This window comes from Oncorhynchus clarkii, chromosome 5 (assembly GCF_045791955.1).
Source record: "Oncorhynchus clarkii lewisi isolate Uvic-CL-2024 chromosome 5, UVic_Ocla_1.0, whole genome shotgun sequence".
Lineage (NCBI taxonomy): Eukaryota > Metazoa > Chordata > Actinopteri > Salmoniformes > Salmonidae > Oncorhynchus > Oncorhynchus clarkii.
This window is the reverse complement of record NC_092151.1, coordinates 97493994-97510086: the sequence shown is the minus strand read 5'-3', so window position 1 is coordinate 97510086 and position 16093 is coordinate 97493994. Positions and strand designations below refer to the sequence as shown.

The window sequence follows — 16093 nt, the reverse complement described above, 5'->3', positions numbered from 1 at the left end:
TCCTAATCTATGGATGTCACATGACTGGGAATACATTCATTAGGTCCTAATCTATGGATGTCACATGACTGGGAATACATTCATTAGGTCCTAATCTATGGATGTCACATGACTGGGAATACATTCATTAGGTCCTAATCTATGGATGTCACATGACTGGGAATACATTCATTAGGTCCTAATCTATGGATGTCACATGACTGGGAATACATTCATTAGGTCCTAATCTATGGATGTCACATGACTGGGAATACATTCATTAGGTCCTAATCTATGGATGTCACATGACTGGGAATCCAGATAAAAACAAAGGTGGGGGGTGGATCAGAAAACCAGTCAGTATCTGACCAGCATTCACATCATACAGCAGATACATCTCCTTCACATAGAGTTGATCAGGCTGTTGATTGTGACCTGTGGAATGTTGTCCCACTCCTCTTCAATGGCTGTACGAAGTTGCTGGATATTGGCGAGAACTGGAACACGCTGTCGTACACGCTATGCAGGGTAACACCTTAAACACAAAAACAAATTTGTTGGAGCATGTTAACGCTTTTCGATACAGATTGCAACGCACCTGTGAGTTTGAGGCTCAAACTAAAATCTACGTTTGTTACGAACGAAAAGCCCAATCCGTACTTTTGATCTGGGTGACCAAGTTTCTGTTTTGTTGCCCGTTCTGGGCTCACTGTTGCAAGCCCGCTTTTCAGGCCCTTACCCCATGGTGAAAAATCTGGATCTGGATTACATTATCGCCACACCGGAGCGCAGGAAGAAAACGCCTGTGTCATGTCAACATGTTGAAACCGTACTTCACCCGCTACGATCGGGGTGGCGAAGTCGGTGGAAACTGGTAGTTTGACTATAGTCTTCCTCGAGAGCACGAGGAAGGTCCAATACACCCGCTTTGCTTGTCCTGTCTCTGTCCTAGTACTGCAGCTCAGGGCCAATGCTCTGACTGAAACCCTGTGTTTGTCCGGTCTCTGTCCTGGTACTGCAGCTCAGGGCCAATGCTCTGACTGAAACCCTGTGTTTGTCCTGTCTCTGTCCTGGTACTGCAGCTCAGGGCCAATGCTCTGACTGAAACCCTGTGTTTGTCCTGTCTCTGTCCTGGTACTGCAGCTCAGGGCCAATGCTCTGACTGAAACCCTGTGTTTGTCCTGTCTCTGTCCTGGTACTGCAGCTCAGGGCCAATGCTCTGACTGAAACCCTGTTTTTGTCCTGTCTCTGTCCTGGTACTGCAGCTCAGGGCCAATGCTCTGACTCAAACCCTGTGTTTGTCCTGTCTCTGTCCTGGTACTGCAGCTCAGGGCCAATGCTCTGACTGAAACCCTGTGTTTGTCCTGTCTCTGTCCTGGTACTGCAGCTCAGGGCCAATGCTCTGACTGAAACCCTGTGTTTGTCCTGTCTCTGTCCTGGTACTGCAGCTCAGGGCCAATGCTCTGACTGAAACCCTGTGTTTGTCCTGTCTCTGTCCTGGTACTGCAGCTCAGGACCAATGCTCTGACTGAAACCCTGTGTTTGTCCTGTCTCTGTCCTGGTACTGCAGCTCAGGGCCAATGCTCTGACTGAAACCCTGTTTTTGTCCTGTCTCTGTCCTGGTACTGCAGCTCAGGGCCAATGCTCTGACTGAAACCCTGTGTTTGTCCTGTCTCTGTCCTGGTACTGCAGCTCAGGGCCAATGCTCTGACTGAAACCCTGTGTTTGTCCTGTCTCTGTCCTGGTACTGCAGCTCAGGGCCAATGCTCTGACTGAAACCCTGTGTTTGTCCGGTCTCTGTCCTGGTACTGCAGCTCAGGGCCAATGCTCTGACTGAAACCCTGTGTTTGTCCTGTCTCTGTCCTGGTACTGCAGCTCAGGGCCAATGCTCTGACTGAAACCCTGTGTTTGTCCTGTCTCTGTCCTGGTACTGCAGCTCAGGGCCAATGCTCTGACTGAAACCCTGTGTTTGTCCTGTCTCTGTCCTGGTACTGCAGCTCAGGGCCAATGCTCTGACTGAAACCCTGTTTTTGTCCTGTCTCTGTCCTGGTACTGCAGCTCAGGGCCAATGCTCTGACTCAAACCCTGTGTTTGTCCTGTCTCTGTCCTGGTACTGCAGCTCAGGGCCAATGCTCTGACTGAAACCCTGTGTTTGTCCTGTCTCTGTCCTGGTACTGCAGCTCAGGGCCAATGCTCTGACTGAAACCCTGTGTTTGTCCTGTCTCTGTCCTGGTACTGCAGCTCAGGGCCAATGCTCTGACTGAAACCCTGTGTTTGTCCTGTCTCTGTCCTGGTACTGCAGCTCAGGGCCAATGCTCTGACTGAAACCCTGTTTTTGTCCTGTCTCTGTCCTGGTACTGCAGCTCAGGGCCAATGCTCTGACTGAAACCCTGTGTTTGTCCTGTCTCTGTCCTGGTACTACAGCTCAGGGCCAATGCTCTGACTGAAACCCTGTGTTTGTCCTGTCTCTGTCCTGGTACTGCAGCTGAGGGCCAATGCTCTGATCAAGCGTGGCAGTATGTACATGCAGCAGCAGCAGCCTATGATGTCAACACAGGACTTCAACATGGCCGCTGAGATCGACACGCGCAACGCAGACGTCTACCACCACCGGGGACAGGTAGGGCTGTCTCTATCACTATCCATTACGGCCCAAATGGCACCCTATTTAGTTCCCTACCCATAGGGCTCTGGTCAAAAGTAGTGCACTACCCATAGGGCTCTGGTCAAAAGTAGTGCACTACCCATTTGGCTCTTGTCAAAAGTAGTGCACTAAATGGAGAAAAAGGTTCCATTTGTGACTAAATCTATGTTGCAATCATAAAGTTACATTAAGTCACGTCAGGCTTGTTGCCATTGGTTGACCCTAACACACCGACGTGTTTCCCCTTCAGTTGAAGATCCTTCTGGACCAGGTGGAGGAGGCCGTCGGAGACTTTGATGAGTGCATCCTGCTCAGACCTGACTCTGCTCTGGCACAGGCTCAGAAATGTTTCGCACTGGTGGGTGGACACCAGAACACCACTGTACAGTACACTACACAGTGTTAGGACAGTACACTCTACACAGTGTTAGGACAGTACACTCTACACAGTGTTAGGACAGTACACTCTACACAGTGTTAGGACAGTACACTCTACACAGTGTTAGGACAGTACACTCTACACAGTGTTAGGACAGTACACTCTACACAGTGTTAGGACAGTACACTCTACACAGTGTTAGGACAGTACACTCTACACAGTGTTAGGACAGTACACTCTACACAGTGTTAGGACAGTACACTCTACACAGTGTTAGGACAGTACACTCTACACAGTGTTGGGACAGTACACTCTACACAGTGTTAGGACAGTACACTCTACACAGTGTTAGGACAGTACACTCTACACAGTGTTAGGACAGTACACTCTACACAGTGTTAGGACAGTACACTCTACACAGTGTTAGGACAGTACACTCTACACAGTGTTAGGACAGTACACTCTACACAGTGTTAGGACAGTACACTCTACACAGTGTTAGGACAGTACACTCTACACAGTGTTAGGACAGTACACTCTACACAGTGTTAGGACAGTACACTCTACACAGTGTTAGGACATTACACTCTACACAGTGTTAGGACAGTACACTCTACACAGTGTTAGGACAGTACACTCTACACAGTGTTAGGACAGTACACTCTACACAGTGTTAGGACAGTACACTCTACACAGTGTTAGGACAGTACACTCTACACAGTGTTAGGACAGTACACTCTACACAGTGTTAGGACAGTACACTCTACACAGTGTTGGGACAGTACACTCTACACAGTGTTGGGACAGTACACTCTACACAGTGTTAGGACAGTACACTCTACACAGTGTTAGGACAGTACACTCTACACAGTGTTGGGACAGTACACTCTACAGTGTTGGGACAGTACACTCTACAGTGTTGGGACAGTACACTCTACACAGTGTTGGGACAGTACACTCTACACAGTGTTAGGACAGTGTTAGGACAGTACACTCTACACAGTGTTAGGACAGTACACTCTACACAGTGTTAGGACAGTACACTCTACACAGTGTTAGGACAGTACACTCTACACAGTGTTAGGACAGTACACTCTACACAGTGTTAGGACAGTACACTCTACACAGTGTTAGGACAGTACACTCTACACAGTGTTAGGACAGTACACTCTACACAGTGTTAGGACAGTACACTCTACACAGTGTTGGGACAGTACACTCTACACAGTGTTGGGACAGTACACTCTACAGTGTTGGGACAGTACACTCTACAGTGTTGGGACAGTACACTCTACAGTGTTGGGACAGTACACTCTACACAGTGTTAGGACAGTGTTAGGACAGTACACTCTACACAGTGTTAGGACAGTACACTCTACACAGTGTTAGGACAGTACACTCTACACAGTGTTAGGACAGTACACTCTACACAGTGTTAGGACAGTACACTCTACACAGTGTTAGGACAGTACACTCTACACAGTGTTAGGACAGTACACTCTACACAGTGTTAGGACAGTACACTCTACACAGTGTTAGGACAGTACACTCTACACAGTGTTAGGACAGTACACTCTACACAGTGTTGGGACAGTACACTCTACACAGTGTTGGGACAGTACACTCTACAGTGTTGGGACAGTACACTCTACACAGTGTTAGGACAGTGTTAGGACAGTACACTCTACACAGTGTTAGGACAGTACACTCTACACAGTGTTAGGACAGTACACTCTACACAGTGTTAGGACAGTACACTCTACAGAGTGTTAGGACAGTACACTCTACACAGTGTTAGGACAGTACACTCTACACAGTGTTAGGACAGTACACTCTACACAGTGTTAGGACAGTACACTCTACACAGTGTTAGGACAGTACACTCTACACAGTGTTGGGACAGTACACTCTACACAGTGTTGGGACAGTACACTCTACACAGTGTTAGGACAGTACACTCTACACAGTGTTAGGACAGTACACTCTACACAGTGTTAGGACAGTACACTCTACACAGTGTTAGGACAGTACACTCTACACAGTGTTAGGACAGTACACTCTACACAGTGTTAGGACAGTACACTCTACACAGTGTTAGGACAGTACACTCTACACAGTGTTAGGACAGTACACTCTACACAGTGTTAGGACAGTACACTCTACAGAGTGTTAGGACAGTACACTCTACACAGTGTTAGGACAGTACACTCTACACAGTGTTAGGACAGTACACTCTACACAGTGTTAGGACAGTGTTAGGACAGTACACTCTACACAGTGTTAGGACAGTACACTCTACACAGTGTTAGGACAGTACACTCTACACAGTGTTAGGACAGTACACTCTACAGAGTGTTAGGACAGTACACTCTACACAGTGTTAGGACAGTACACTCTACACAGTGTTAGGACAGTACACTCTACACAGTGTTAGGACAGTACACTCTACACAGTGTTAGGACAGTACACTCTACACAGTGTTGGGACAGTACACTCTACACAGTGTTAGGACAGTACACTCTACACAGTGTTAGGACAGTACACTCTACACAGTGTTAGGACAGTACACTCTACACAGGCAGTATGGAGTATAGCTCTCTAGGGTTGGTGCAGTATGGAGTATAGCTCTCTAAGGTTGGTGCAGTATGGCGTATAGCTCTCTAAGGTTGGTGCAGTATGGAGTATAGCTCTCTAAGGTTGGTGCAGTATGGAGTATACTAAATGTGTGTTGATTATAGTTTAACCAGCTAGTCTGAGTCTCTTGTGCTAATTTCCCTCCAGTACAGACAGGCGTACACTGGCAACAGCCAGTCCCAGGTGCAGACGGCCATGGACGGCTTTGAGGACGTCATCAGGAGGTTCCCTAAGTGTGCCGAGGGGTACGCTCTGTACGCTCAGGTAAACGTCTCACACACATACTGCAAGTCTCGCCTGTCTGGCACACTATCGTAACATCACGTCTCACTTGCAGTACATTGTGTCTGGTTGTCTCAAAACTAACTTGAGTATGTGAATCACCCTGAACCGTTTCTCCTGTGACGCTGTGTTGTTCAGGCGTTGACTGACCAGCAGCAGTTTGGCAAGGCAGATCAGATGTACAACAAGTGTATTGACCTGGAGCCTGATAACGCTACAACATACGTCCACAAGGGGTGAGTTAGTCTGACAACACTACAACATACGTCCACAAGGGGTGAGTTAGTCTGACAACGCTACAACATACGTCCACAAGGGGTGAGTTAGTCTGACAACGCTACAACATACATCCACAAGGGGTGAGTTAGTCTGACAACACTACACCAGACGTTCTGTGTGTGCCCAGCCAGTTGCCAATGCCTCTCGGTGTATTCAGGTTGTTGCAGCTCCAGTGGAAGCAGGACTTGGACCTCGGCCTGGACCTCATCAGCAAGGCCATCGAGATTGACAACAAATGTGACTTTGCCTACGAAACCATGGGAACTATCGAAGTTCAAAGGTTAGCTGAATACTTTCAAAATATTGGCCAGTAATAAACACTTAACACACTTTGGAGTTTGGTTTAAAAGGCATGAAATAACTGATGTTTAGGTTTATATGCTGATACACATTAAATGTGATGTCATACAATATATACTGGGTGGACAAAACATTACACTGACCAGGTGAAAGCTATGATCCCTTATTGATGTCTCTTGTTAAATCCACTTCAATCAGTGCAGATGAAGGGGGGGAGACGGGTTAAAGAAGGATTTTTAAGCCTTGAGACATGGATTTATGTATGTGTGTCATTCAGATGGTGAATGGGCAAAGCATAAGTGCCTTTGAATGGGGTATTTTAGTAGGTGCCAGGCGCACCGGTTTGTGTCAAGAACTGCAACGCTGCTGGGTTTTTCACGCTCAACAGATTTGTGTGTGTATCAACAATGGTCCACCACCCAAAGGACATCCAGCCAACTTGACACAACTGTGGGAAGCATTGGAGTCAACATGGACCAGAATCCCTGTGGGACGTTTTCAACACCTTGTAGAGTCCATGGCCCTGATGAATGGAGGCTGTTCTGAGGGCAGAGGGGGGTGCAACTCAATCATTTAGAAAGGTGTTTAATGTTTTGTCCACAGTGTATAAAACACGTTAAAATAATAATTTATTAACATCCCTCTCTCCCTCCCAGGGGCAACCTGGACAAGGCAATAGACATGTTCAACAAGGCCATAAACCTAGCCAAGTCCGAGATGGAGATGGCCCACCTCTACTCACTGTGTGACGCAGCATACGCCCAGACTGAGGTAGCCAGGAAGTATGGGCTGAAGCCACCCACACTGTAACTACCCTGTCACATGACCCAAGACCCTCCCACTCTCCACTGCTGAACCTGATTGTATTATAACTGCAGATGTTTCAGTCATTTGGTTTTGTAGACATACTGAATAAATAAAAAAGAGAAACTTGATCTGTGACCAAATATCAGCATTTCCCAAACTCTGTCCGGGGGGGGGGGGCAGGCAGAGTTCGGGAAACGCTGCACTACATGATCATGTTTACGTCACGTTGAATCGAGCTGTAACAAAGGAGAGGCTTTACTGTTCACAACCAAGGCCAGAACCCAAACATCTGGTAATTAATGGTCTTAACCCACACACCCCTCTTCATCAAGGCCCTTAGTTTGACCCACACACCCCTCTGTTTCTTGGTACTTAGTTTAACCCAGGTCACCAACCCTTATGATCCTTCCTGTACCTCACTGTCTGGTCTGTTATCAGAAACATGTGAATGGCCATGTGAAACCAGGTATCTACCCAGAAATAATTCAACCTTCTAAAATCAAAAGGGAGATTCTTTCAATAGACTTCTCATTCTCATTGACTAATCCATATTCGGAAGTATTTAAGATGATTAACGTTGTATGTTGCCTGCACACTGAGAACGGAATAGAGTTCCAATGGACTGTTCATTTGTTTGTTACTGTTCTCTACCACGTTTCTGTCCGGGCACTTCCATATCCTCAAGATGATGTAACATTATCGAATGGCTAATTAAATGAAGGATTAAAATGTTAGTCAAATGTGTGTGTATAATGATGGATGTCTGTGTTTGGTGTAATGCTGGAGTTGACGATGTGTGGGATAAGGGTCCTAAAGTAGTGTGGGATAAGGGTCCTAAAGTAGTGTGGGATAAGGGTCCTAAAGTAGTGTGGGATAAGGGTCCTAAAGTAGTGTGGGATAAGGGTGGAGTTAGGGTCCTAAAGTAGTGTGGGATACGGGTGAAGTTAGGGTCCTAAAGTAGTGTGGGATAAGGGTCCTAAAGTAGTGTGGGATAAGGGTCCTAAAGTAGTGTGGGATAAGGGTGGAGTTAGGGTCCTAAAGTAGTGTGGGATAAGGGTCCTAAAGTAGTGTGGGATACGGGTGAAGTTAGGGTCCTGAAGTAGTGTGGGATAAGGGTCCTAAAGTAGTGTGGGATAAGGGTGAATTTAGGGTCCTAAAGTAGTGTGGGATAAGGGTCCTAAAGTAGTGTGGGATAAGGGTGAATTTAGGGTCCTAAAGTAGTGTGGGATACGGGTGAAGTTAGGGTCCTAAAGTAGTGTGGGATAAGGGTCCTAAAGTAGTGTGGGATAAGGGTCCTAAAGTAGTGTGGGATACGGGTGAAGTTAGGGTCCTAAAGTAGTGTGGGATAAGGGTCCTAAAGTAGTGTGGGATAAGGGTCCTAAAGTAGTGTGGGATAAGGGTGGAGTTAGGGTCCTAAAGTAGTGTGGGATACGGGTGAAGTTAGGGTCCTAAAGTAGTGTGGGATACGGGTGAAGTTAGGGTCCTGAAGTAGTGTGGGATAAGGGTCCTAAAGTAGTGTGGGATAAGGGTGAATTTAGGGTCCTAAAGTAGTGTGGGATAAGGGTCCTAAAGTAGTGTGGGATAAGGGTGAATTTAGGGTCCTAAAGTAGTGTGGGATACGGGTGAAGTTAGGGTCCTAAAGTAGTGTGGGATAAGGGTCCTAAAGTAGTGTGGGATAAGGGTCCTAAAGTAGTGTGGGATAAGGGTGGAGTTAGGGTCCTAAAGTAGTGTGGGATAAGGGTCCTAAAGTAGTGTGGGATACGGGTGAAGTTAGGGTCCTGAAGTAGTGTGGGATAAGGGTCCTAAAGTAGTGTGGGATAAGGGTGAATTTAGGGTCCTAAAGTAGTGTGGGATAAGGGTCCTAAAGTAGTGTGGGATAAGGGTGAATTTAGGGTCCTAAAGTAGTGTGGGATACGGGTGAAGTTAGGGTCCTAAAGTAGTGTGGGATAAGGGTGAATTTAGGGTCCTAAAGTAGTGTGGGATAAGGGTGAATTTAGGGTCCTAAAGTAGTGTGGGATACGGGTGAATTTAGGGTCCTAAAGTAGTGTGGGATACGGGTGAAGTTAGGGTCCTAAAGTAGTGTGGGATAAGGGTCCTAAAGTAGTGTGGGATAAGGGTCCTAAAGTAGTGTGGGATACGGGTGAAGTTAGGGTCCTAAAGTAGTGTGGGATAAGGGTCCTAAAGTAGTGTGGGATAAGGGTCCTAAAGTAGTGTGGGATAAGGGTCCTAAAGTAGTGTGGGATAAGGATCCTAAAGTAGTGTGGGATAAGGATCCTAAAGTAGTGTGGGATAAGGATCCTAAAGTAGTGTGGGATACGGGTGAAGTTAGGGTCCTAAAGTAGTGTGGGATAAGGGTCCTAAAGTAGTGTGGGATACGGGTGAAGTTGGGGTCCTAAAGTAGTGTGGGATACGGGTGAATTTAGGGTCCTAAAGTAGTGTGGGATAAGGGTCCTAAAGTAGTGTGGGATAAGGGTGAATTTAGGGTCCTAAAGTAGTGTGGGATACGGGTGAAGTTAGGGTCCTGAAGTAGTGTGGGATAAGGGTCCTAAAGTAGTGTGGGATAAGGGTGAATTTAGGGTCCTAAAGTAGTGTGGGATACGGGTGAATTTAGGGTCCTAAAGTAGTGTGGGATAAGGGTGGAGTTAGGGTCCTAAAGTAGTGTGGGATAAGGGTGAATTTAGGGTCCTAAAGTAGTGTGGGATACGGGTGAAGTTAGGGTCCTAAAGTAGTGTGGGATAAGGGTCCTAAAGTAGTGTGGGATAAGGGTGGAGTTAGGGTCCTTAAGTAGTGTGGGATACGGGAGAAGTTAGGGTCCTAAAGTAGTGTGGGATAAGGGAGAAGTTAGGGTCCTAAAATAGTGTGGGATACGGGTGGAGTTGGGGTCCTAAAGTAGTGTTTAATTTGAGGGGATTGCCTGTTTTTCTATATTCCGTACAGCATGTGATATTTCTCTAAGTAAATGTTGATGCTGAAGTCATCTGGCCATGTTGGAAATGCTGACGTGAACATTTAGACCTGAAGTTATTCATGGCCTGATTCAGAATAATTCTCAATGTACCGCTTTTATTTTTATGTGGTTGTTTCCCCAACTTGTAGATTCAGAAAATGTCAGAAGGGACAATTATTTTAAATCTGTTTTCATGCTGTCGTATATTGCAGAGGGCAGGTATGCCATCATATGTAGTGGATCTGTGGATGTTTGAGGCAGTGCCACAGAATAAAACATGTGACTATGTTGGGAAACAGCACTGACATTCTTCCCACACAGAGATGTATCATGACCAAAGTCAGAGAGAGGACATGGAAAATAAAGATGGAACTGACACGTTATTTGAATCCTTGGTAACATATCATTCTTATATAGTTGTTTATTTTCTTTTTCCCCGTTTTGAATAAAGGGTGAATTAAAATCTACCGAAACAATGTGAATATATACACTGGGTATATAAAACATTAAGAACACCTTCTCTTTCCATGACATAAACTGACCAGGTGAATCCAGGTGAAAGCTATGATCCCTTATTGATGTCACTTGTTAAATCCACTTCAATCAGTGTAGATGAAGGGGAGGAGACAGGTTAAAGAAGGATGTTTATGCCTTGAGAGAGTTGAAATATGGGTTACCTTAACCCTAACCATGTCCCTTTAGCCGTTGAAATGTTCAACTTCAATGGGTTGACATCAGAGTTAGGATGACACAAGGATCCCGTTGAGACTTTTACCTGAGAACACGCCCCTTTTGGGTTTCAAATGAAAAGCATTACTGATTTTCACTAACTGTTTATAGGTACTTACCGTGTATTAATAAAATAATAGAATTGATTGTAAACGCAAAACAAACATGTACATGTCAGGGTGCCAGCTACATTCAAACTAAGTACATGAACTCCCGGCGCCGACAGAGATGGCCACCTCGCTTTGCGTTCCTAGGAAACTGTGCAGTTTTTTGTTGTGTTATTTCTAACAAATTCTTAGGTTAAATTACTTGTTGGATATTACTGCAATGGTCGGAACTAGAAGCACAAGCATTTTGCTACACTCACATTAACATCTGCTAACCATGTGTATGTGACAAATAAAATGTGATTTCATTTGAGAAGGGGGTAGCTGCCCTAACCCGTTCAGATGCTAACTATCCGTCTGCATAAAAGGATTACAGACCTGTCGCTCTGAACTCTCAATTAAATCTCTTGAAAAGATCAAGGCATACATCAACACCACCAGTCACCTTGTTGACCCCCTCCAATCTGCATACATCATCAACACCAGTCACCTTGTTGACCCCCTCCAATCTGCATACATCAACACTACCAATCACCTTGTTGACCCCCTCCAATCTGCATACATCAACACCAGTCACCTTGTTGACCCCCTCCAATCTGCATACATCCTCAACACCAGTCACCTTGTTGACCCCCTCCAATCTGCATACATCATCAACACCAGTCACCTTGTTGACCCCCTCCAATCTGCATACATCCTCAACACCAGTCACCTTGTTGACCCCCTCCAATCTGCATACATCCTCAACACCAGTCACCTTGTTGACCCCCTCCAATCTGCATACATCATCAACACCAGTCACCTTGTTGACCCCCGCCAATCTGCATACATCATCAACACCACCAGTCACCTTGTTGACCCCCTCCAATCTGCATACATCATCAACACCAGTCACCTTGTTGACCCCCTCCAATCTGCATACATCATCAACACCAGTCACCTTGTTGACCCCCTCCAATCTGCATACATCATCAACACTACCAATCACCTTGTTGACCCCCTCCAATCTGCATACATCATCAACACTGCCAGTCACCTTGTTGACCCCCTCCAATTTGCATACATCCTCAACACCAGTCACCTTGTTGACCCCCTCCAATCTGCATACATCATCAACACTACCAATCACCTTGTTGACCCCCTCCAATCTGCATACATCAACACTACCAATCACCTTGTTGACCCCCTCCAATCTGCATACATCCTCAACACCAGTCACCTTGTTGACCCCCTCCAATCTGCATACATCATCAACACCACCAGTCACCTTGTTGACCCCCTCCAATCTGCATACATCATCAACACCAGTCACCTTGTTGACCCCCTCCAATCTGCATACATCCTCAACACCAGTCACCTTGTTGACCCCCTCCAATCTGCATACATCATCAACACCACCAGTCACCTTGTTGACCCCCTCCAATCTGCATACATCATCAACACCAGTCACCTTGTTGACCCCCTCCAATTTGCATACATCCTCAACACCAGTCACCTTGTTGACCCCCCCCAATCTGCATACATCATCAACACCACCAGTCACCTGGTTGACCCCCTCCAATCTGCATACATCATCAACACTACCAGTCACCTTGTTGACCCCCTCCAATTTGCATACATCCTCAACACCAGTCACCTTGTTGACCCCCTCCAATCTGCATACATCATCAACACTACCAATCACCTTGTTGACCCCCTCCAATCTGCATACATCATCAACACCACCAGTCACCTTGTTGACCCCCCCCCCCCAATCTGCATACCGGTCAGAGAGAGAGACAGATGATGCCATCCTTTCGCTCTTACATCTGGTGTACATGCATTTGTAGGGCAGTAAAACCCACGTGTGTATCATGTTTGCAGATTTCTCCTCGGCATCTAACACAATCAATCCATTGGTCCTTGTGGACAGACTGAGGAGACACGGATCACCAACTTCCTAACTGATAGGCCTCAGTAGTTAGGAGTTGGCAACACACTCTCTGAGGTGGGCACTGCTTCAGTTGGAACCCCACAGGGCAGTGTTCTTTCACCAATACTATACTTACTGTATACAGATAGCTGCCGGAGCCGGTTCCCAGGGAATATATTTAATATTAGATGGGATGACTCACACCAGACAGTAAAATCATTCAGAGCTGGTCCGTGCTCCACCTGATCAAATATGCTGACCATACAGCTTAGGTCAGTCTTCTCGAAGGGGATGAGATGGAGCACGGCCCGGCTCTGAATGATTTTACTGGTGTGAGTCATCCCATCTAATATTAAATACATCAAAAACAAAGGACGTGGTGTTTGACTTTGGAAGGAACATTACCGTGCACACACCATCACTTACAAAAGGTGAGCCCATTGACATAGTGGAGGAGTACAAATACCTTGGGCTAGTTATCGACAAGCAGCTGTCCTTGTACTGACGCTATTTTTAAGAAAGGCCAACGGAGACTGTATTTCCTATGGAAACTGCACTTCGTTTTAATGTTAATCTAACCATCATGGTTCTCTTGTATAAATAATTCATTGAGAGCATTATGTCCTACTGCTTGACCTGCTGGTTTGGGAATATCAAGGTTACACAGAAAAATAGGTTGGGCAAGATGGTCAGGACATCTGGGGAAATCATGGAGCAGCAACAGCAAGAACTGTCATCTCTCTACCTGGGCAGAGCCCTCCATCCCTCTACCTGGGCAGAGCCCTCCATCTCTCTACCTGGGCAGAGCCCTCCATCCCTCTACCTGGGCAGAGCCCTCCATCTCTCTAACTGGGCAGAGCCCTCCATCTCTCTACCTGGGCAGAGCCCTCCATCTCTCTAACTGGGCAGAGCCCTCCATCTCTCTACCTGGGCAGAGCCCTCCATCTCTCTAACTGGGCAGAGCCCTCCATCTCTCTACCTGGGCAGAGCCCTCCATCTCTCTACCTGGGCAGAGCCCTCCATCTCTCTACCTGGGCAGAGCCCTCCATCCCTCTACCTGGGCAGAGCCCTCCATCTATCTACCTGGGCAGAGCCCTCCATATATCTACCTGGGCAGAGCCCTCCATCCCTCTACCTGGGCAGAGCCCTCCATCTCTCTAACTGGGCAGAGCCCTCCATCTCTCTACCTGGGCAGAGCCCTCCATCTCTCTAACTGGGCAGAGCCCTCCATCCCTCTACCTGGGCAGAGCCCTCCATCTCTCTACCTGGGCAGAGCCCTCCAGGTGGCTAATAGAATAGCGGTTGACTCTTCCCATCCACTCCACCCTGAATAATTGCACTTAGCACTTACACTATGAAACAGCACTTACCCTGCCTATTTCTTTGTAAATACAGTGCCTTGCGAAAGTATTCGGCGACCTTTTGCCACATTTCAGGCTTCAAACATAAAGATATAAAACTGTATTTTTTTGTGAAGAATCAACAACAAGTGGGACACAATCATGAAGTGGAACGACATTTATTGGATATTTCAAACTTTTTTAACAAATCAAAAACTGAAAAATTGGGCGTGCAAAATTATTCAGCCCCCTTAAGTTAATACTTTGTAGCGCCACCTTTTGCTGCGATTACAGCTGTAAGTCGCTTGGGGTATGTCTCTATCAGTTTTGCACATCGAGAGACTGAAATTTTTTCCCATTCCTCCTTGCAAAACAGCTTGAGCTCAGTGAGGTTGGATGGAGAGCATTTGTGAACAGCAGTTTTCAGTTCTTTCCACAGATTCTCGATTGGATTCAGGTCTGGACTTTGACTTGGCCATTCTAACACCTGGATATGTTTATTTTTTAACCATTCCATTGTAGATTTTGCTTTATGTTTTGGATCAATGTCTTGTTGGAAGACAAATCTCCGTCCCAGTCTCAGGTCTTTTGCAGACTCCATCAGGTTTTCTTCCAGAATGGTCCTGTATTTGGCTCCAGCCATCTTCCCTGTCCCTGCTGAAGAAAAGCAGGCCCAAACCATGATGCTGCCACCACCATGTTTGACAGTGGGGATGGTGTGTTCAGCTGTGTTGCTTTTACGCTAAACATAACGTTTTGCATTGTTGCCAAAAAGTTCCATTTTGGTTTCATCTGACCAGAGCACCTTCTTCCACATGTTTGGTGTGTCTCCCAGATGGCTTGTGGCAAACTTTAAACAACACTTTTTATGGATATCTTTAAGAAATGGCTTTCTTCTTGCCACTCTTCCATAAAGGCCAGATTTGTGCAATATACGACTGATTGTTGTCCTATGGACAGAGTCTCCCACCTCCGCTGTAGATCTCTGCAGTTCATCCAGAGTGATCATGGGCCTCTTGGCTGCATCTCTGATCAGTTTCTCCTTGTATGAGCTGAAAGTTTAGAGGGACGGCCAGGTCTTGGTAGATTTGCAGTGGTCTGATACTCCTTCCATTTCAATATTATCGCTTGCACAGTGCTCCTTGGGATGTTTAAAGCTTGGGAAATCTTTTTGTATCCAAATCCGGCTTTAAACTTCTTCACAACAGTATCTCGGACCTGCCTGGTGTGTTCCTTGTTCTTCATGAGGCTCTCTGCGCTTTTAACGGACCTCTGAGACTATCACAGTGCAGTGCATTTATACGGAGACTTGATTACACACAGGTGGATTGTATTTATCATCATTAGTCGATTTAGGTCAACATTGGATCATTCAGAGATCCTCACTGAACTTCTGGAGAGAGTTTGCTGCACTAAAAGTAAAGGGGCTGAATAATTTTGCACGCCCAATTTTTCAGTTTTTGATTTGTTAAAAAAGTTTGAAATATCCAATAAATGTCGTTCCACTTCATGATTGTGTCCCACTTGTTGTTGATTCTTCACAAAAAAATACAGTTTTATATCTTTATGTTTGAAGCCTGAAATGTGGCAAAAGGTCGCAAAGTCGCAAAGTTCAAGGGGGCTGAATACTTTCGCAAGGCACTGTATCCTTTGCTATTTATTTAACATTTGTAGATATTTGTTTTATGACTGCTGCCAGATGAATTGCCTCTGAGGACATTAAAGTTTTCTGAATACTTTATTCATAAAGGTTC

At 46.0% G+C, this 16093-nt stretch overlaps 1 protein-coding gene across 1 annotated transcript in view; it reads left to right on the top strand.

Moving 5' to 3' along the window:
• The window catches only part of LOC139409599 (mitochondrial import receptor subunit TOM70-like), a 29929-nt gene extending 21544 nt beyond the window's left edge, over positions 1 to 8385 (top strand). The window contains exons 7-12 of the mRNA XM_071155005.1: positions 2465 to 2599; positions 2874 to 2981; positions 5784 to 5900; positions 6057 to 6154; positions 6355 to 6477; positions 7154 to 8385. Of these exons, the coding sequence (XP_071011106.1) occupies positions 2465 to 2599; positions 2874 to 2981; positions 5784 to 5900; positions 6057 to 6154; positions 6355 to 6477; positions 7154 to 7307 (735 nt within the window). The 3' untranslated portion in view covers positions 7308 to 8385. The remainder of the gene's footprint in view (positions 1 to 2464; positions 2600 to 2873; positions 2982 to 5783; positions 5901 to 6056; positions 6155 to 6354; positions 6478 to 7153) is intronic.
• The last annotated feature ends 7708 nt before the right edge of the window (positions 8386 to 16093 follow it).